General features: G+C 40.4%; 2 protein-coding genes across 2 annotated transcripts in view; both read left to right on the top strand.

The window, feature by feature from the left end:
- The first annotated feature begins 397 nt into the window (after nt 1-397).
- Nucleotides 398-8,027, top strand: LOC117460578 (snaclec bitiscetin subunit alpha-like). The gene is made up of 5 exons (XM_034102105.2): nt 398-462; nt 978-1,148; nt 2,353-2,522; nt 7,427-7,530; nt 7,599-8,027. Exons 1-5 carry the CDS (start codon nt 444-446, stop codon nt 7,729-7,731), a joined length of 597 nt encoding a protein of 198 aa, XP_033957996.2. The 5' UTR covers nt 398-443; the 3' UTR covers nt 7,732-8,027.
- A 1,153-nt stretch (nt 8,028-9,180) lies between these two features.
- capn7 (calpain 7) overlaps nt 9,181-22,379 on the top strand; it is a 32,284-nt gene continuing 19,085 nt past the window's right edge. Inside the window, 4 exon segments of the mRNA XM_071206005.1 lie at nt 9,181-9,545; nt 10,404-10,512; nt 16,213-16,370; nt 20,176-20,243. Coding sequence (XP_071062106.1) covers nt 9,444-9,545; nt 10,404-10,512; nt 16,213-16,370; nt 20,176-20,243 — 437 coding nt within the window. The 5' untranslated portion in view covers nt 9,181-9,443.

The raw sequence follows: 22,379 nt of genomic DNA, 5'->3' as shown, positions 1-22,379 counted from the left end.
TGAGATAGTGACTATGGTTACAATTGCTAAGCGGTATGCTTATAATGTATTGAAAGCATTAGCTTAGCCTGTTAAATTATTTTAGGCCATAAGACTAAACTCCTGACCTTGCACTAGTGTTTTAAGTATTTTATATCAAATCAAATCAAGTTTTATTTATATAGCACATTTATAAACGATTTTTGGTCGAGCCAAAGTGCTGTACATATAATAAAAATAGCCTACAGTTGAGACACTTTGCAGCTAATACAACAGTATTCTATATTAATATATGTGTATATATTGCATGTTTTAACCAACCAGCGGCCACAGTTTTTAGACTGAACTGTATCTGTGTATATGACTTTAAATCCTTTGTTTAGGTTTTTTAACAGAATGCTTGTTTTTCAGGCTTGAGGTTTGTTCTTCCGATAGCAGTGTGTTGGATCGTACTGTTAGCCATCATGGGTCTTCGTATCTACTGTGAGTATCTTCTGAGTGAAAGTCAGTTCAACAGTTTGTATTAGATGTGACCGGAAGCTCTGTGACTCTGTCTGTCGATCCAACCTCTCCCCTCTCGCTTGCTGCCACAATGTAGCAATAGGAAGCTGACATGTGGCGTGAAAGTGAAGCGTGTGTGAAGGTGTTTGCTTGTTTTGCTAATTGGGCAAAAAGCCGCAGTTTAAAGTTGTTCCTGTTAATCAGTAAGCTCCGTGACTTATCCTTCCTGATGTTCAAACTGGCTCTGTGCAAATATGTTTGTATTTGATACTTGAAGTACTTGAAATAACAAACGCACTGTAGACTGCAGAACTTCCCATAATCTTCAGGTAAAGTTTAGAATATCATTTTGCACCAAACAAGGCAGTTGTTCACGTGTTCATATGAGCACTTGACTATTGATTCAAGATAGATTCAAACATGTGAACCCATTCTTCAACGTCTGTTAAGAACATTTAAACAGAAGCTTCAACACCTCCCTCTGTCTGTCTCTGTAGTTACCTCTGAACTTTCTGAAGACAACGCCAAGCAGACTGCAGAAATCAAGACCCTGACATCACAGAAGGATGGCTTGACAACGCAAATACAAGAAATGGAGACGAACTGGAATGAGCTCAACGTCAGTCGAGCTCAGTGGATCATCAATGAGTACTGCAAACTGGGTCGAGGTATGTTCAGGAACCATCAAGGATAAATAAGCTTGACAATATCTATTGTAAAACAATATGCAAATGTCAAAGGGGGTGGATTGTCAGAGATGGGGCCTTTCAACCAGTGCTATTTACAAAACCCCCAGCACCTGCAGAGGTGAGAGACATTACTCACTTGTATTGCAAAGATGCAACGTGTGGAGAGAGTGGAAAGTGCCTCTCTGTTGGCCTTCCCTGTACGTCAAAATGTGTCCCCTAACGTTTCTGAGGAACCTGACATTTAACCTTATATTCTAGCATCTATATACTTGACCTCTCACCGAATTATTTGATGAATTGTATACTGTACTTTGAATTAAGGTTCCAGTTTCAATAAAACCTGTACTATTTACCTATGTTTTAGAGGCTTGCAATTTAGAACTAATACACTTTATTGTATTGGGTTACTCTTATTCTGACTATTTGGTGATGTAGCCACCTGGTATTTCCTTCTCCAAATATAATGACCATCAGAGTGAGCATTCTTAACTTATAGGCTATTGTGCCACTTCTCCCCCATTCGGAGTTTGACTGTATCAGAGAAGAGGCCTGTCTAAAGAAATCTCATTGCAATAGAACTGTACCAGATATTTCCATACACCTACTGGTTAGTGTTCAATAGCACCCTAGACAATTCAGTAATGGTATATTTTGTAGGGATTTCTGTTTTTCTGATAAATGAGAGAATAGTGATGGAGTCCTAAATAAATCTTTCACCACAAAGTACAATTTCCATCTAAACTAAAGCTAAGTTTACAGGACTATAATTCAGTATTTCTTTAGTTAATAAGTGTCTGACTATTTGGTGATGTAGGACAGCCACCTGGTTCATACCTTAAAATCTGAAGAGGAAAAGAGTGGTCATTCTCAAGTGATGGGCTTTCTTGTCACCTTTCCCATTCGGCCTGGTCTAATTCGGCTCTTTTTCAGGGATTGGGGTAGTTCTAAAGAACAACCAAAAAAAAAGGTTTCCCCCCAAAATAAAATTTGCCAACAATCAATTTTATTAATGGGAGACCCTAAAGATAAGAAAATCATTGTTGTCATTTGTTCTACCTCGGGTATCTCAAAATCTGAGGGCCCTTCCTGCTAGACTATTACCTGGCCATCTAACAAAAGTTATTATAATGATCACAACTACAAAGCAGTCATGTGGATAATGGGTTGGCCTCTGTTGTTTCAGTGAAAGAGTGTCGACTGTGTGAGAAGAACTGGAAATACCGTGAGCGTCGCTGCTATTTCATCATGATCAATAATGTTGGGCCTAAACAGTGGTTAACCTGGGAAGAAGCTCGAGAATACTGCAGAGCACTTAATGCAGATCTGGCTGCAGCACATAATGAAAATGAAAAGGTAACACAATTATGTAATGAAAACGTATCCATCTATCTATCTATCTAAGTATCTATCTATCTATCTATCTATCTATCTATCTGTCTATCTATCTATATATGTCACAAACGAGCTGAGGACCAAAATGCAGAACACGGGAAACCAGGGATAGTCGGTAACCAGCTTTATTGATGGCAATAGGCTGGTAGGAGACAAAACGGCAGATAGTAGGCAAAGGGCTGGTCGGGGACAGGCGAGGGTTCCAGGAGAAAGCAGGACGGGAGTCGCAGGTACAGAACGGGTCAGGGAGCAGGCGAGGCAGGCTGGTCAGGGACAGACGGGGTCGAAAACGGGAGAGCAATCTGAAGGGTAATGCGGGAAAGACTGGCATGCTGCAAAGTACGATCTGGCACTGAGGTGAAAGTGAAGTGGCCCTAAATACTAATGGAGCTGATGGGTGTAACAGAGTGAGAGAGAGACAGGGTGTGACTACCAGGTGACTAAGGAATGTTAATGCAGAAAATAGGTGAGTGAGAAAGCAGACTGTGACAATATATCTAAGTATCCATCTATCTATCTATCTATCTATCTATCTATCTATCTATCTATCTATCTATCTATCTAAGTATCTATATATCTATCTATCTATCTATCTATATATCTATCTAAGTATCCATATATCCATCTATCCATCTATCTATTTATCTATATATCTATCTATCTATCTATCTATATATCTATCTAAGTATCAGGGGTGGACTGGCCATCTGGCATACCGGGCATTTTCCCGGTGGGCCGACGTGCCTTTTGGGCCGACACGTCATTTTTTTTTTTTCTTCCTGAAGTCCCGGCCCATAAGACGGGTATATTGGCCCTCTGTTTAAATGTTTTTAGTAATTGACACTGGGCCGGCCCAATCAAATCTTTAATCACCTCCCCCTTTGGGCTGCTCGGTGTGCATCATTAAATCACGCCCCCAGGAGGTGAGCCGGCCGTTGAAGCCAAACTGCCTTTTTTTTCGAGAAAAAAAAAAGTTCGAGTTAGAAATGGCGAAGGCGAAGGCCAAGCGAAAAGGGAGAGCAGAACAATTGCGGGCAAGAAAAAAGCAGGCCCTTCGTGCTGATGCTGCCGCTTGTGTCAAAATAACCGACATGTTTAGTACAGGTGCAGGTCCATCTTCTTCTAACCCGTGGCCGATATTGGTGGTGAGGAAGATGATGAGAGGGAGAGAGATCAGCGCGAGTGGGGAGAGCGAGGAGAACTGGCGGTAAGCAGAAGCTAAGAAAATTAGGAAAAGATTATTATTAAGGTTATGATACTCTGTAGTTCTGGAACCCATTAATATCCCTTTGATGAAGCACTAATAAGACAAATATTATAAGAGAAACATTCGTTAGCCTCCAAGCTAGTAAGCTGGCTTTTTTAGGTCTTCCCTGGCAAGTTAAAATATAGCTTAATGGGACTCTGATACGTTGTCTCATTGAAAGTTAACCAACATTCATGAACAATTACTGTCAGCTGGCAGCTTGTTTCGTTTAGTTTATTTACTTATTTGGTTATAAGGGCAACAGTGGTCTTTTGGGACCTGAAGAAAATGTTTATAGTCAGCTTGTTGTGGTAGTTTTGATTGACAATATATAGAATGAATAATATAGAAATAGATAAAAAATGGAGGCACACATGTAGTTTTGACCATTAACTGTGTGGTATTGTGTCAATGCCTATTTGTATGGACCTCTATCAGGGAATCCATTCATTCTCTATCATTGTGTTGAGCCAGGTAGCATCCCCAGAGGAGGAGAGTGAGGAGAGCAAAGAGCAGGAGGACATAGATTACTTTCCCCGCCCCGAGCCATCTATGTTACAGATGTTTTTAGAACAGCACCCACAACAACATACCAGAAGTCCAGTTGTGCAGACGGTATTCACCTGTAAAGATGGCACCAGCAGAAAGTGGCGTCATATTGCAAGGGACGTCATATGTTGTTTTGTTTTGTATGTCTGGCATTTGGGAAGAGGACTGACACTGGCACATTTATAACTGGAATGTCAGATTGGAGGCACGCACACCAGCGTACAGAGGAGCACGAAAAGAGCATTACACATTCAACCTGTGCTGAAGCTTTTTCTTACGGTGCTCTAAAGCAGACATCGAAAGCATGTTTGCTGGCAGTCAGATGTCTGCTCATAGGGAACAAGTCCGAAAGAGACGTCAGGTTTTGGAGCGTGTGGTGAAAGTGCAGGCAGGTAGAGAATGAGGGAGCATATATGCTAGCTGACAACACCGTGGACCACGGTAACATTTTGGAGCTCATCCTTTTATTAGGAAAGTATGATATCTGCTTAAAAGAGCATCTGGATGATTGCGTAGAGAAGAGCAAGAAATTGCACCAATCCAGTGGAACAAGAGGTAGAGGGTCTCTCATCACCCTACTCTCCAAAACTACTGTTAACTCCATCATAGAAACTGTTCGTAGTCTAATCAAAGAAAGTATCTCCAGTGATGTCCAGAAGGCCGGAATGTCTTCTGTTCAGCTGGACACAACACAAGACAGAACTTCTCAGGATCAGTGTTCAGTAATCTTAAAATATGTCAATGAGACTGTGCAAGAGAGGCTTGTGGCTTTAGTGAAGTGCCATGCATCCACCGGACAATACTTCAAGCATCTGAAACTGGACAAGGGCATGTGTGTATAGGTAATGCAACAGATGGAGCATCCAATATGCAAGGCCGGTACAAAGGATTCTCTGCACTGATGACCTCCCAGTCACCCACTCATGTCCATGTGTGGTGCTATGCTCATGTTCTTAATCTTGTCCTGGCTGAAACTACCCAAAATGTCATCGAATGTGGAGCACTTTTCAACCTAATCAATGACATAGCAGTGTTTATCAGGGAGTCATATCAGAGCGTCAATCTGTGGGAGAAACAAGCCCAAGAAAAGATGCCGTCGACTCATCCTGTAGACTCATCTGGTCCTATCTCTATCGTGTTGTCATAGAAAGGGGAGGCAGGGCACTATAGGGTCCCCCCCCCTTAAATTAACTAGAAGTCATCATTTAAGGGGTTATTTTTAAAACTTTTCTTCTGGGGGGTGGGCATACCCCCCCCCCCAGACATTACATTACATTGCATTTAGCTGAGGATTTTATCCAAAGCGACTTACAATAAGTGCGTTCCACCAGGAAGACACAACCTTGAAGAAAACAGAATCATAAAGTACATCAGGTTTCATAGAGCCAAACATTTCAAGTGCTACTCAACTGGCTTTAGATAAGCCAGTCCTTTAGTATATAAGTGCTTTGTTAACAATTCTATCGCTCGAAGTGGAGTCGAAAGAGATGAATTTTCAGTCTGGAAGATGTGTAAGCTTTCTGCTGTCCTGATTTCAATGGGGAGCTCATTCCACCATTTTGGAGCCAGGATAGCAAACCCACGTGTTTCTGCTGATGGGAACTTGGTTTGGCCTACCTGCCTGTCAGCCTTCCATCTGTGCACAAACTTATCTCGTGCCCTCATTGGTCATGTGCACGTTCGTGTGTGGTGGAGGAGTGGCTCTGTAAGGAAGTCTGAAGTTGGTGCATCATGGCATGTGGCTCATTAAAAAATAAGTACAGCTATTGTCTCCCTCTTGTATAACTGGTGCCCCACCTGCAGCAGGTAATGCAGGGTTGCTAACTCTCACGCATCTAGCGTGTGACACACGCTTTCACTCTCAATCTCACGCTCTTACGCTGCCCAAACTATTCTCAAGCCAAAAACAAGATGAACCGGTGATCGTCTTTTGTTGGTTATTTACAATGTTGAGTTGATCCGCTCCCTCCCCGCCTCCACCACCATCAGACCCCCCTATTAGTGCTCGGTCACTGTTCGCTTTGTGAGAGGGTTTGAAGGTCTAATTTCTAATGATTGATAGTTACACATACTTGTTGTATGTATTAGTTTAGTTTGCCCCTGGTACGTAAAAAGGATAATAATAGCGTTTTTTTTAATTATACTGAGTTATTCTTCTTGTCAATAACCGCTACTATTTGTTTGTTTTATGGATTTGGGCCGGTCTGGGTCTAAATGCCAGGGCCGATTTGCTGTCCCAGTCCAGCCCTGCTAAGTATCCATCTATCCATCTATCTATCTATCTATCTATCTATCTATCTATCTATCTATCTATCTATCTATCTATCTATCTATATATCTATCTATCTATCCATCTATCCATCTATCTATCTATCTATCTATCTATCTATCTATCTATCTATCTATCTAAGACATATCTATCTATCTATCTATCTATCTATCTATCTATCTATATATCTATCTAAGTATCCATCTATCCATCTATCTATCTATCTATCTATCTATCTATCTATCTATCTATCTATCTAAGTATCTATATATCTATCTATCTATCTATATATCTATCTAAGTATCTATATATCCATCTATCCATCTATCTATTTATCTATATATCTATCTATCTATCTATCCATCTATCCATCTATATATCTATCTATCTATCTATATATCCATCTATCCATCTATCTATTTATCTATATATCTATCTATCTATCTATCCATCTATCCATCTATCTATCTATCTAAGTATCTATATATCTATCTATCTAAGTATCTATATATCCATCTATTTATCTATCTAAGTATCTATATATCTATCTATCTATCTATCTATATATCTATCTAAGTATCCATCTATCCATCTATCTATCTATCTATCTATCTATCTATCTATCTATCCATCTATCTAAGTATCTATCTATCCATCTATCTATATATCTATCTATATATCTAAGTATCTATCTAAGTATCTATCCACCTACCTACCTACCTACATTCCATACCTATATATCCATCTCATAACATGTTGATTTGAGTATTGTATTTAAATACCTGATACCTCTGTTGTCAGAACATCATCAATAGTTACAGTATATCAACTATCGGATTCTGGATTGGCCTGAGAGTTGAAAACGGGAGATGGAAGTGGGCAGATGGAAGTGATCTGACTGATAGGTAAGAGACACGTTACTAAACACTGAAAATATATCAGCCTTTATCTAAACTTCCTGTTTGTTCCTCAGCTCCTGGGTAGACCCACCTACTGAGGGGCACTGTGTAATCTCTATCTGGCACAACCCCAGAACACCATGGCTATCAGTGACCTGTGATCAGAAACAACAATGGATCTGCCAGAAGAAAGCTCCATCTGTTTAAACACTGCGGTCATACTTCTACTCTTACAAATGCTTTTCTTTGACTTTTCAGAGATGCAGTAACCTCATTTATCATATCAGTATATAGTAATCATTTGATATAAAAGGACCAACACTTTAAATGTTGCTTTATGTGGGCCAATAGGAGTTACTGCATCTTTGGTTTTTACATAATTAGATCAGAGCTGTTTTCTTAAGAATTTGTATTGTGATGTTTTCACACTTTAATATGTAGAGATGACAGTTATGTGATTTATCTAGAAGCTAATTCATGTTTTAGTCCCACTGTGTTGTAGTTTTTTCCTCACAAATCAGTAACACATGACCAAAATAAAGCACGTACTCATGCATGATGTTTTTTTATTGTGTGTATTTAATGAAGTATGTCTATTCTGTGTGCAACCAAGCAAGCTTTTGGATTTGTATTAATAGTGTATACATTTATAAGGACTTTTATACTTAGAGGTGGAAGAAGTACTCTTACTACTACTTTACTCACATAAAAGTAGAAGTACCAGAGTGCAGGAATACTCTGTTACAAGTAAAAGTCCTGCATCAAAATATACTTAAAGTACAACAAGTAAAAGTACTCATTTATGCAGGATGGTCGATTTCAGGATAATGTGTATTTTATGTTTTGATGATAATTATTGATGCATTTATATGTTTATCATCGTGTGTTTAAACACTTGATGTTAGCCTAGAGGTCTAAGCATTGGTTTTAGGGTAACATGTTTTGCTTTTTTTAAATTGTACATTATATCTATGTTAAATCACTTATAAATGAAGAGGCTTCATACTTCCAATGATGTAGTTCCTTAATGCTCATGTGCTTACAGTTCGCTACCAGTAATACAATCTTTAATTTTGGTTGAACTTTACCAAATGAGAAGGGAAGTTATATAATATTTTAGTTTCATCATGTTTCAGTGTTGCACTTTGTAGACGGTCCCTGCCGATAGAAGCTCGGAGGACAGCGCTAATATGCTTTGTTTGATAGTCTACTTTACTAGGGTGGTTAAGTCTTGTATCCGGAGAACGTTTGTGTTTGAGGTATTCATTCCTCCATATCTTTCTAACCTAAACGAACTGTTTCGATAAGATATTTGTATCGCTTATCAAATGTTCTATAAAGTGGAAACACTGTACAGATCTTTGGCTAAAGTTGTCCCTGCTGTTAAAATGTAACTGTTCAATAACATTGTCATACACCGAAGACAGGTGTTTACGGAAGACAGGAGACATTGTCTGTGATTGGTTGATCGTTTATTTTGTATTATATTTTTTTATTTTATTATGCCTATACTTTATTCCACCTTTTAAATATTTAAATGACTAACACACTGCTGCTGTAACACAATAATTTCCCAATTTCATCAAGGATCAAAAAGTATCTCCCTTATTTCCTACTCACGTGAAGAGAACACACTCCAATGTGCGCATGCGCGAATCGTGTCCCGGAAACAACATGGTTGTTTTGGTATCGGCTAGTAAAACAGTCATCTGTCAAAAGGTACAACAACACATAAACTAGCCAGCTTTCACCCCTGGATTAACCTCTCTCGTCAGGATAACCATCACTATGTTCTCTCCGAGTTGATGAAACGAACTGTGTTTCGAGGAAAGGACAGATATTTGGTTATTTTTGGTGAATGGAAGCTAGCTAACGTTAGCAGTTAGCTAGCTTGTCACTTTGTCAACACTTAGTTCAATATGGACTGCACGGCGCTGGAGATCGATGCTTTCAAATTTGCCAAAACAGCTGTCACCTATGACCAGAGTGGCAAATACAATGAGGCTGTATTCTATTATAAGGTAAGTGGAAATACGTTTCAACCTGACAGACAGGTAGCTGCCAAAGTTAGCACTTAGCTCACCTTGCTACAGGTACACTTTTACTTTGACTTCCATTATTTAGCTTGTCTCTTCAGGCTGTGCTTGATCTTCTGTTAACAATAACAAGGAACTTTCATTTGTACAAAGCGTTGGGACTGCCACTGCATCATTCCTTTATACTGCCACTTTGCCTTATAACATATAACTGCTTTATGAAAAAGAAAACAGCTAACAAATGGGAATATGTATTACGTGAATAATGTAGCTTTTCACCTAGTTTCCTTAACCTTAATTCATGATAAAGCTTATAAACTGCTACTAAATAATAATAATACCTAAATGTTGTCTCTTATTCTATAACAACTTTTACTAACTGGGGACAATAAAACTGAATTTTGATTGAATATTTTATTTATTTTAGTTGTACATTTTGCAATTTGTATCCATCACACATATTTATTATTTTAACCTCTGAATTATTTCATGTTGTAGATTCAAATGTGTTTCTTGCATGACACATCATTTTTTAATCCTTATTGTTAGTTTAGTTAGTTTAGTCAATTTATTGAACATGTCAGAAACAAAAAAATATAACAATTATATATATATATATTCTCTTTTTTTCTTTTTTTTCACTCAGATTAATAATTATAACAAAGTACCAAAAAACAAAATAATAATAATTTCCAGATAGTCTCTGTTCATGTTCAACAGGGGCAAGAAGAAGCTTAACACAATTGTAGTAGGGACCAGGGGTTGTAAAGGCCAAAGACTGCTTAATTAATGTTCATTTGACAAATTAATAACTTGGTCCGTCTGGGATTTGTTTTGCTCCAGGAGGCAGCCCAGGCCCTGATATATTCTGGGATGGCCGGGTCCAAACTGGAGGGGATCCAGGTCAAAGTGAACGAGTATTTGGATCGAGTCCAAGCCCTCCACAATGCAGGTAAACTCCACTGTTTTATTCCCATGTGCATAGTTGTTGTCATAAGAGTGAATATAAGACGGATTGTAGGTCTAAGATTTGCACAGGACACACATTTTACTATGTTTGCTTACTCAACTGTTATTGACACAAATAATTGTTTTCTCTCACGCATCCATTATACACATGCATAGCAGATTCAGTTGATATTTCTATAAGTCGTTTATAGCTCAACGATGCATTTTGGTTAATATTTCACATTATAAAGTATCGCACAACATTGGCTTTACACACACATGCTGTGTCCCAGTGTGACAGATCAACATTCCCCAAAGCTCTGATTATTTAATTGGTTTTAATGCTGTTTCTACTCCTGTAAGGCAATAACTTGTTTAACTGGTCTGCAGGAACATTGAGGCTTTCTTTGTCATTGGACATGCACTCATCATCTGCATGTTGTTGACACTGGATATTAATGTGCATGCTTGCAAAGCTAGATACAAAGATAAACAGCACCATTGTTTTTACACGAAACATGCTTTTAGTAACACAGCAGACCAACAGATAGTCAACATGGACATCGTGTGTGTGTGTGTGGTGTGTGTGTGTGTGTGTGTGTGTGTGTGTGTGTGTGTGTGTGTGTGTGTGTGTGTGTGTGTGTGTGGGTGTGGTGTGTGTGGGTGTGTGTGTGTGTGGTGTGTGTGTGTGTGTGTGTGTGTGTGTGTGTGTGTGTGTGTGTGTGTGTGTGTGTGTGTGTGTGTGTGTGTGTGTGACCACATTCTGTGGGAGTGTCGTGTTTGCAGGCTAACCCAGCAGCTCTGAATGGGCCTGACGCTGATTTATTTTCTAATTGTTATAACCTTTCTAACAATTTTTTTCCCAGCCCATTGTATGCTGATGTTCAGGTGTATATCAGTATGTAGTGTCTCTACTTTAAAGAGTCCTCTCCTGCTGATGTTGAGCTGTATATCAGTATGTAGTGTCTCTACTTTAAAGAGTCCTCTCCTGCTGATGTTCAGGTGTATATCAGTATGTAGTGTCTCTACTTTAAAGAGTCCTCTCCTGCTGATGTTCAGGTGTATATCAGTATGTAGTGTCTCTACTTTAAAGAGTCCTCTCCTGCTGATGTTCAGGTGTATATCAGTATGTAGTGTCTCTACTTTAAAGAGTCCTCTCCTGCTGATGTTCAGGTGTATATCAGTATGTAGTGTCTCTACTTTAAAGAGTCCTCTCCTGCTGATGTTCAGGTATCAGTATGTAGTGTCTCTACTTTAAAGAGTCCTCTCCTGCTGATGTTCAGGTGTATATCAGTATGTAGTGTCTCTACTTTAAAGAGTCCTCTCCTGCTGATGTTCAGGTGTATATCAGTATGTAGTGTCTCTACTTTAAAGAGTCCTCTCCTGCTGATGTTCAGGTGTATATCAGTATGTAGTGTCTCTACTTTAAAGAGTCCTCTCCTGCTGATGTTCAGGTGTATATCAGTATGTAGTGTCTCTACTTTAAAGAGTCCTCTCCTGCTGATGTTCAGGTGTATATCAGTATGTAGTGTCTCTACTTTAAAGAGTCCTCTCCTGCTGATGTTCAGGTGTATATCAGTATGTAGTGTCTCTACTTTAAAGAGTCCTCTCCTGCTGATGTTCAGGTGTATATCAGTATGTAGTGTCTCTACTTTAAAGAGTCCTCTCCTGCTGATGTTCAGGTGTATATCAGTATGTAGTGTCTCTACTTTAAAGAGTCCTCTCCTGCTGATGTTCAGGTGTATATCAGTATGTAGTGTCTCTACTTTAAAGAGTCCTCTCCTGCTGATGTTCAGGTGTAATCAGTATGTAGTGTCTCTACTTTAAAGAGTCCTCTCCTGCTGATGTTCAGGTGTATATCAGTATGTAGTGTCTCTACTTTAAAGAGTCCTCTCCTGCTGATGTTCAGGTGTATATCAGTATGTAGTGTCTCTACTTTAAAGAGTCCTCTCCTGCTGATGTTCAGGTGTATATCAGTATGTAGTGTCTCTACTTTAAAGAGTCCTCTCCTGCTGATGTTCAGGTGTATATCAGTATGTAGTGTCTCTACTTTAAAGAGTCCTCTCCTGCTGATGTTCAGGTGTATATCAGTATGTAGTGTCTCTACTTTAAAGAGTCCTCTCCTGCTGATGTTCAGGTGTATATCAGTATGTAGTGTCTCTACTTTAAAGAGTCCTCTCCTGCTGATGTTCAGGTGTATATCAGTATGTAGTGTCTCTACTTTAAAGAGTCCTCTCCTGCTGATGTTCAGGTGTATATCAGTATGTAGTGTCTCTACTTTAAAGAGTCCTCTCCTGCTGATGTTCAGGTGTATATCAGTATGTAGTGTCTCTACTTTAAAGAGTCCTCTCCTGCTGATGTTCAGGTGTATATCAGTATGTAGTGTCTCTACTTTAAAGAGTCCTCTCCTGCTGATGTTCAGGTGTATATCAGTATGTAGTGTCTCTACTTTAAAGAGTCCTCTCCTGCTGATGTTCAGGTGTATATCAGTATGTAGTGTCTCTACTTTAAAGAGTCCTCTCCTGCTGATGTTCAGGTGTATATCAGTATGTAGTGTCTCTACTTTAAAGAGTCCTCTCCTGCTGATGTTCAGGTGTATATCAGTATGTAGTGTCTCTACTTTAAAGAGTCCTCTCCTGCTGATGTTCAGGTGTATATCAGTATGTAGTGTCTCTACTTTAAAGAGTCCTCTCCTGCTGATGTTCAGGTGTATATCAGTATGTAGTGTCTCTACTTTAAAGAGTCCTCTCCTGCTGATGTTCAGGTGTATATCAGTATGTAGTGTCTCTACTTTAAAGAGTCCTCTCCTGCTGATGTTCAGGTGTATATCAGTATGTAGTGTCTCTACTTTAAAGAGTCCTCTCCTGCTGATGTTCAGGTGTATATCAGTATGTAGTGTCTCTACTTTAAAGAGTCCTCTCCTGCTGATGTTCAGGTGTATATCAGTATGTAGTGTCTCTACTTTAAAGAGTCCTCTCCTGCTGATGTTCAGGTGTATATCAGTATGTAGTGTCTCTACTTTAAAGAGTCCTCTCCTGCTGATGTTCAGGTGTATATCAGTATGTAGTGTCTCTACTTTAAAGAGTCCTCTCCTGCTGATGTTCAGGTGTATATCAGTATGTAGTGTCTCTACTTTAAAGAGTCCTCTCCTGCTGATGTTCAGGTGTATATCAGTATGTAGTGTCTCTACTTTAAAGAGTCCTCTCCTGCTGATGTTCAGGTGTATATCAGTATGTAGTGTCTCTACTTTAAAGAGTCCTCTCCTGCTGATGTTCAGGTGTATATCAGTATGTAGTGTCTCTACTTTAAAGAGTCCTCTCCTGCTGATGTTCAGGTGTATATCAGTATGTAGTGTCTCTACTTTAAAGAGTCCTCTCCTGCTGATGTTCAGGTGTATATCAGTATGTAGTGTCTCTACTTTAAAGAGTCCTCTCCTGCTGATGTTCAGGTGTATATCAGTATGTAGTGTCTCTACTTTAAAGAGTCCTCTCCTGCTGATGTTCAGGTGTATATCAGTATGTAGTGTCTCTACTTTAAAGAGTCCTCTCCTGCTGATGTTCAGGTGTATATCAGTATGTAGTGTCTCTACTTTAAAGAGTCCTCTCCTGCTGATGTTCAGGTGTATATCAGTATGTAGTGTCTCTACTTTAAAGAGTCCTCTCCTGCTGATGTTCAGGTGTATATCAGTATGTAGTGTCTCTACTTTAAAGAGTCCTCTCCTGCTGATGTTCAGGTGTATATCAGTATGTAGTGTCTCTACTTTAAAGAGTCCTCTCCTGCTGATGTTCAGGTGTATATCAGTATGTAGTGTCTCTACTTTAAAGAGTCCTCTCCTGCTGATGTTCAGGTGTATATCAGTATGTAGTGTCTCTACTTTAAAGAGTCCTCTCCTGCTGATGTTCAGGTGTATATCAGTATGTAGTGTCTCTACTTTAAAGAGTCCTCTCCTGCTGATGTTCAGGTGTATATCAGTATGTAGTGTCTCTACTTTAAAGAGTCCTCTCCTGCTGATGTTCAGGTGTATATCAGTATGTAGTGTCTCTACTTTAAAGAGTCCTCTCCTGCTGATGTTCAGGTGTATATCAGTATGTAGTGTCTCTACTTTAAAGAGTCCTCTCCTGCTGATGTTCAGGTGTATATCAGTATGGTAGTGTCTCTACTTTAAAGAGTCCTCTCCTGCTGATGTTCAGGTGTATATCAGTATGTAGTGTCTCTACTTTAAAGAGTCCTCTCCTGCTGATGTTCAGGTGTATCTCAGTATGTAGTGTCTCTACTTTAAAGAGTCCTCTCCTGCTGATGTTCAGGTGTATATCAGTATGTAGTGTCTCTACTTTAAAGAGTCCTCTCCTGCTGATGTTCAGGTGTATATCAGTATGTAGTGACTCTACTTTAAAGAGTCCTCTCCTGCTGATGTTCAGGTGTATATCAGTATGTAGTGTCTCTACTTTAAAGAGTCCTCTCCTGCTGATGTTCAGGTGTATATCAGTATGTAGTGTCTCTACTTTAAAGTGTATATCAGTATGTAGTGTCTCTACTTTAAAGAGTCCTCTCCTGCTGATGTTCAGGTGTATATCAGTATGTAGTGTCTCTACTTTAAAGAGTCCTCTCCTGCTGATGTTCAGGTGTATATCAGTATGTAGTGTCTCTACTTTAAAGAGTCCTCTCCTGCTGATGTTCAGGTGTATATCAGTATGTAGTGTCTCTACTTTAAAGAGTCCTCTCCTGCTGATGTTCAGGTGTATATCAGTATGTAGTGTCTCTACTTTAAAGAGTCCTCTCCTGCTGATGTTCAGGTGTATATCAGTATGTAGTGTCTCTACTTTAAAGAGTCCTCTCCTGCTGATGTTCAGGTGTATATCAGTATGTAGTGTCTCTACTTTAAAGAGTCCTCTCCTGCTGATGTTCAGGTGTATATCAGTATGTAGTGTCTCTACTTTAAAGAGTCCTCTCCTGCTGATGTTCAGGTGTATATCAGTATGTAGTGTCTCTACTTTAAAGAGTCCTCTCCTGCTGATGTTCAGGTGTATATCAGTATGTAGTGTCTCTACTTTAAAGAGTCCTCTCCTGCTGATGTTCAGGTGTATATCAGTATGTAGTGTCTCTACTTTAAAGAGTCCTCTCCTGCTGATGTTCAGGTGTATATCAGTATGTAGTGTCTCTACTTTAAAGAGTCCTCTCCTGCTGAGTTCAGGTGTATATCAGTATGTCGTGTCTCTCCTTTAAAGAGTCCTCTCCTGCTGATGTTCAGGTGTATATCAGTATGTAGTGTCTCTACTTTAAAGAGTCCTCTCCTGCTGATGTTCAGGTGTATATCAGTATGTAGTGTCTCTACTTTAAAGAGTCCTCTCCTGCTGATGTTCAGGTGTATATCAGTATGTAGTGTCTCTACTTTAAAGAGTCCTCTCCTGCTGATGTTCAGGTGTATATCAGTATGTAGTGTCTCCATGCTTTATTGTTCTCATACTGCCTGTGCTGCAGCACCTCTTTTCACCCTCTGTCTGAAACCAGAGCCCAGTCTGCTCTGATTGGTTAGTTCGCCGGCTCTGTTGTGATTGGTCAACCACTTAGGGGCAGGACATCTCTATCACAATACACTTCAACACGAGCACAACATGACCGTAGAGTTAAATCAACACCTCTCTGAAGGAAGGATTGTGTATCTTTCACGTCCTAACCGCTCCATCTCTTTGACCTTTGACCCCAGTCCAGGCCCAGAAGAGCGACCCGCTGAAGTCCCGGCAGCATTTGGACCTGGAGCGCGCTCACTTCCTGGTCACTCAGGCCTTCGAGGAAGACGAGAAGGGGAACGATGATGAAGCCGTGGAGCTGTACACTCAGGCTGTGGAGCTGTGCATTAACACGGTATCTCTTCTACATCAACACGTGTCCCCTCTTCTTCATGTCTCTTCTACATCAACATGTGTCCCCTCTTCTCCATGTCTCTTCTACATCAACATGTGTCCCCCCTTCTTCACGTCCCTTCGACATCAACATGTGTCCCCTCTTCTTCATGTCTCTTCTACATCAACATGTGTCCCCTCTTCTTCATGTCTCTTCTACATCAACATGTGTCCCCTCTTCTTCATGTCTCTTCTACATCAACATGTGTCCCCTCGTCTTCATGTCTCTTCTACATCAACATGTGTCCCCTCTTCTTCATGTCTCTTCTACATCAACATGTGTCCCCTCTTCTTCCATGTCTCTTCTACATCAACATGTGTCCCCTCTTCTTCATGTCTCTTCTACATCAACATGTGTCCCCTCTTCTTCATGTCTCTTCTACATCAACATGTGTCCCCTCTTCTTCATGTCTCTTCTACATCAACATGTGTCCCCTCTTCTTCATGTCTCTTCTACATCAACATGTGTCCCCTCTTCTTCATGTCTCTTCTACATCAACATGTGTCCCCTCTTCTTCATGTCTCTTCTACATCAACATGTGTCCCCTCTTCTTCATGTCTCTTCTACATCAACATGTGTCCCCTCTTCTTCATGTCTCTTCTACATCAACATGTGTCCCCTCTTCTTCATGTCTCTTCTACATCAACATGTGTCCCCTCTTCTTCATGTCTCTTCTACATCAACATGTGTCCCCTCTTCTTCATGTCTCTTCTACATCAACATGTGTCCCCTCTTCTTCATGTCTCTTCTACATCAACATGTGTCCCCTCTTCTTCATGTCTCTTCTACATCAACATGTGTCCCCTCTTCTTCATGTCTCTTCTACATCAACATGTGTCCCCTCTTCTTCATGTCTCTTCTACATCAACATGTGTCCCCTCTTCTTCATGTCTCTTCTACATCAACATGTGTCCCCTCTTCTTCATGTCTCTTCTACATCAACATGTGTCCCCTCTTCTTCATGTCTCTTCTACATCAACATGTGTCCCCTCTTCTTCATGTCTCTTCTACATCAACATGTGTCCCCTCTTCTTCATGTCTCTTCTACATCAACATGTGTCCCCTCTTCTCCATGTCTCTTCTACATCAACATGTGTCCCCTCTTCTTCATGTCTCTTCTACATCAACATGTGTCCCCTCTTCTTCATGTCTCTTCTACATCAACATGTGTCCCCTCTTCTCCATGTCTCTTCTACATCAACATGTGTCCCCTCTTCTTCATGTCTCTTCTACATCAACATGTGTCCCCTCTTCTTCATGTCTCTTCTACATCAACATGTGTCCCCTCTTCTTCATGTCTCTTCTACATCAACATGTGTCCCCTCTTCTTCATGTCTCTTCTACATCAACATGTGTCCCCTCTTCTTCATGTCTCTTCTACATCAACATGTGTCCCCTCTTCTTCATGTCTCTTCTACATCAACATGTGTCCCCTCTTCTTCATGTCTCTTCTACATCAACATGTGTCCCCTCTTCTTCATGTCTCTTCTACATCAACATGTGTCCCCTCTTCTTCATGTCTCTTCTACATCAACATGTGTCCCCTCTTCTTCATGTCTCTTCTACATCAACATGTGTCCCCTCTTCTTCATGTCTCTTCTACATCAACATGTGTCCCCTCTTCTCCATGTCTCTTCTACATCAACATGTGTCCCCTCTTCTTCATGTCTCTTCTACATCAACATGTGTCCCCTCTTCTTCATGTCTCTTCTACATCAACATGTGTCCCCTCTTCTTCATGTCTCTTCTACATCAACATGTGTCCCCTCTTCTTCATGTCTCTTCTACATCAACATGTGTCCCCTCTTCTTCATGTCTCTTCTACATCAACATGTGTCCCCTCTTCTTCATGTCTCTTCTACATCAACATGTGTCCCCTCTTCTTCATGTCTCTTCTACATCAACATGTGTCCCCTCTTCTTCATGTCTCTTCTACATCAACATGTGTCCCCTCTTCTTCATGTCTCTTCTACATCAACATGTGTCCCCTCTTCTTCATGTCTCTTCTACATCAACATGTGTCCCCTCTTCTTCATGTCTCTTCTACATCAACATGTGTCCCCTCTTCTTCATGTCTCTTCTACATCAACATGTGTCCCCTCTTCTTCATGTCTCTTCTACATCAACATGTGTCCCCTCTTCTTCATGTCTCTTCTACATCAACATGTGTCCCCTCTTCTTCATGTCTCTTCTACATCAACATGTGTCCCCTCTTCTTCATGTCTCTTCTACATCAACATGTGTCCCCTCTTCTTCATGTCTCTTCTACATCAACATGTGTCCCCTCTTCTTCATGTCTCTTCTACATCAACATGTGTCCCCTCTTCTTCATGTCTCTTCTACATCAACATGTGTCCCCTCTTCTTCATGTCTCTTCTACATCAACATGTGTCCCCTCTTCTTCATGTCTCTTCTACATCAACATGTGTCCCCTCTTCTTCATGTCTCTTCTACATCAACATGTGTCCCCTCTTCTTCATGTCTCTTCTACATCAACATGTGTCCCCTCTTCTTCATGTCTCTTCTACATCAACACGTGTCCCCTCTTTTCATGTCTCTTCTACATCAACATGTGTCCCCTCTTCTTCATGTCTCTTCTACATCAACATGTGTCCCCTCTTCTTCATGTCTCTTCTACATCAACATGTGTCCCCTCTTTTCCTGTCTCTTCTACATCAACATGTGTCCCCTCTTCTTCATGTCTCTTCTACATCAACATGTGTCCCCTCTTCTTCATGTCTCTTCTACATCAACATGTGTCCCCTCTTCTCCATGTCTCTTCTACATCAACATGTGTCCCCTCTTCTTCATGTCTCTTCTACATCAACATGTGTCCCCTCTTCTTCATGTCTCTTCTACATCAACATGTGTCCCCTCTTCTTCATGTCTCTTCTACATCAACATGTGTCCCCTCTTCTTCATGTCTCTTCTACATCAACATGTGTCCCCTCTTCTTCATGTCTCTTCTACATCAACATGTGTCCCCTCTTCTTCATGTCTCTTCTACATCAACATGTGTCCCCTCTTCTTCATGTCTCTTCTACATCAACATGTGTCCCCTCTTCTTCATGTCTCTTCTACATCAACATGTGTCCCCTCTTCTTCATGTCTCTTCTACATCAACATGTGTCCCCTCTTCTTCATGTCTCTTCTACATCAACATGTGTCCCCTCTTCTTCATGTCTCTTCTACATCAACATGTGTCCCCTCTTCTCATGTCTCTTCTACATCAACATGTGTCCCCTCTTCTTCATGTCTCTTCTACATCAACATGTGTCCCCTCTTCTTCATGTCTCTTCTACATCAACATGTGTCCCCTCTTCTTCATGTCTCTTCTACATCAACATGTGTCCCCTCTTCTTCATGTCTCTTCTACATCAACATGTGTCCCCTCTTCTTCATGTCTCTTCTACATCAACATGTGTCCCCTCTTCTTCATGTCTCTTCTACATCAACATGTGTCCCCTCTTCTTCACGTCTCTTCTACATCAACATGTGTCCCCTCTTCTTCATGTCTCTTCTACATCAACATGTGTCCCCTCTTCTTCATGTCTCTTCTACATCAACCTAATAACTTAAAGTGAACTGTTAGAAACGGTTCCCCGACAGCCTCTTTCTAACAAGTTGCCCATCACTGTCACTTTAGAGGAGGCGCCGTGGGAATTGTAGTCTTTATACTCTGGTTGACTACAGACGTCACGACTACGTGGCCTTTCTTATAAAAACAAAATACTGGCTCTAACAATCCCCTTCTTCTTGTTTGTAGTCGAACGAGACCTCGGACCAGGCGCTGCAGATCAAGCTGAAGCAGCTGGCTCGTCAAGCTTTAGAGAGGTAAAGCACTTCCTGTTTAAAGTCACCTGACATATTTCACAGCCATGAAAGCGTTTCAGATAGCGTGATTTACATTTTCATGCACCCTTTTCTAGAGGGGGGGGTCGCCGGAGCTGTTAGATTAACATTAACGTGCTTATTGTAGTTCTGAGTGCAGTAGTTGTCGATTCTTGTTCTGTGCCTCACCCTCTCAGACTTTGAGTTGCGCGCTACTAAAGAGTATGCTAAAGAGACGTGTTACCATGGAAACCAAACAATGGTGTTAGCTGTATTAAAGTCAGAGTGGAAACAGTCCTGATAAATCTGATTTTGTCAGAAATGCGGGAGAAATATGCCCCGGGAGGAAACCGGGAGAGGGCAATGAAATCGGGAGTCTCCCGCGAAAATCGGGAGGGTTGACAAGTATGCACGGGATACTTTTTGTTGTTCTAATAAAGTACTTTGAATTGCCTTGTGTTGAAAAGTGCTATATAAATAAACTTGCCTTATTCCAAACAGTTTTTTCTTTTTGAATACTTTTTTTCTAATTATCAATATTACCATTATTTGTATGAACAGTATTTATATTTTAAAACATTTTTTAGTTTTTTTTTTTTTTTACATTTTTTTATTGATACATTTTTCTTTATGAATATGACCATTACGTCTATAAACACTCAGCATTTGTGTTGACTGTATTCCCTTTCAATCAAGTGAGGTCATGTCAGTTGATGTCTTTCTTATATATTAACAAAAGCATGGTTGTCATTGTTTTTTTGTGTTTCTTTCAACGTCTTAAATCAATAACGACACACAAATAAACCTCTCCCTCTGTTCCGTCAGGGCGGAGGGTCTCAAACAATCCCAAAAATGTATAAGAAATAAACCAGATATTACTTTAACTACCGTACTTTTCGGACTACAAAGCGCACCTGCATATAAGCCGCAGCAGCTAAATTGTCCGTCTATCTTGCTCTCGTTCTGTCTCTCCGTTCCACTTTCACTTTATATATCGAGGATTAAAAGACTAATGTCACAGCAGGATTTGGAAAAACGTGTCCATGCTTTTATCTTCAGTAGACTGGACTACTGCAATGGTGTCTTCACAGGTCTCACTAAAACATCTATTAGAAAGCTGCAGCTGATTCAGAACGCCGCTGCTCGAGTCCTCACTAACACTAAGAAAGTGGATCACATCACTCCAGTTCTGAAGTCTTTACACTGGCTTCCTGTGTGTCAAAGAATAGATTTCAAAATATTGCTGCTGGTTTATAAAGCACTGAATGGTTTAGGCCCAAAATACATTACTGACCTCCTGCTAAATTATGAACCATCCAGATCTCTCAGGTCTTCAGGGACTGGTCAGCTTTCTGTCCCCAGAGTCAGAACTAAACATGGAGAAGCAGCGTTCAGTTATTATGCTCCAAATATCTGGAACAAACTCCCAGAAACCTGCAGGTCCGCTGCAACTCTGACTACTTTTAAATCCAGCAAGAAGACTTTTCTTTTTGTCGCTGCTTTTAATTGAACTGTTCACATCTTAAACTGCACTGTAACTTTTATCCATGTATTTTTCCTTAATGTTTATTTTATTAGCTTTTCTTTTTTAATGCTTAATGCACTTTGAATTGCCTTGCATTGAAAAGTGCTATATAAATAAACTTGCCTTGCCTTGCCTTACTTTGGCGCGCTACCTGTCTCACTCTTTTCCGGCCTCCAGCTTTTCCTGCTGGAGCCCGCCGCTTAGAGGTGGCGGGCGCGGACCGGTCCTAGAGCCCGTAGAGTTTAAGGTGGTTAATTTTACCTGTAAAATCCATAGATTTAGGAGGTTCCCTAGGGCCGTCAGCTGTACAAACAAAATGGGGGAAAACGTCGCGGCTTATAGTCCGAAAAGTACGGTACTTAGTATAATTGATTTGTGTATTATTTCCCTAGACTGAAAGTGACTTTATATTCCAGATTCAATTAAAACAGTATAGTTTAATGAATAGGTGCCTCCTTTATGACTGTACTCGGGCCAGCGTCTCAGAGAGAGATCTTCCTCCTTAATGGAAACCCGAAGGACTTCATTCCTATCGAGGAGCCTTTAAGGACTTTAATGAAAAATAAGAATATTTCAAAATTAACTGTATTCACTTTAAATGAAGTAATGTCCGT

The sequence above is a fragment of the Pseudochaenichthys georgianus genome, chromosome 16 (genome assembly GCF_902827115.2).
Source record: "Pseudochaenichthys georgianus chromosome 16, fPseGeo1.2, whole genome shotgun sequence".
NCBI lineage: Eukaryota > Metazoa > Chordata > Actinopteri > Perciformes > Channichthyidae > Pseudochaenichthys > Pseudochaenichthys georgianus.
This window is presented reverse-complemented; position numbering and strand designations above follow the sequence as displayed.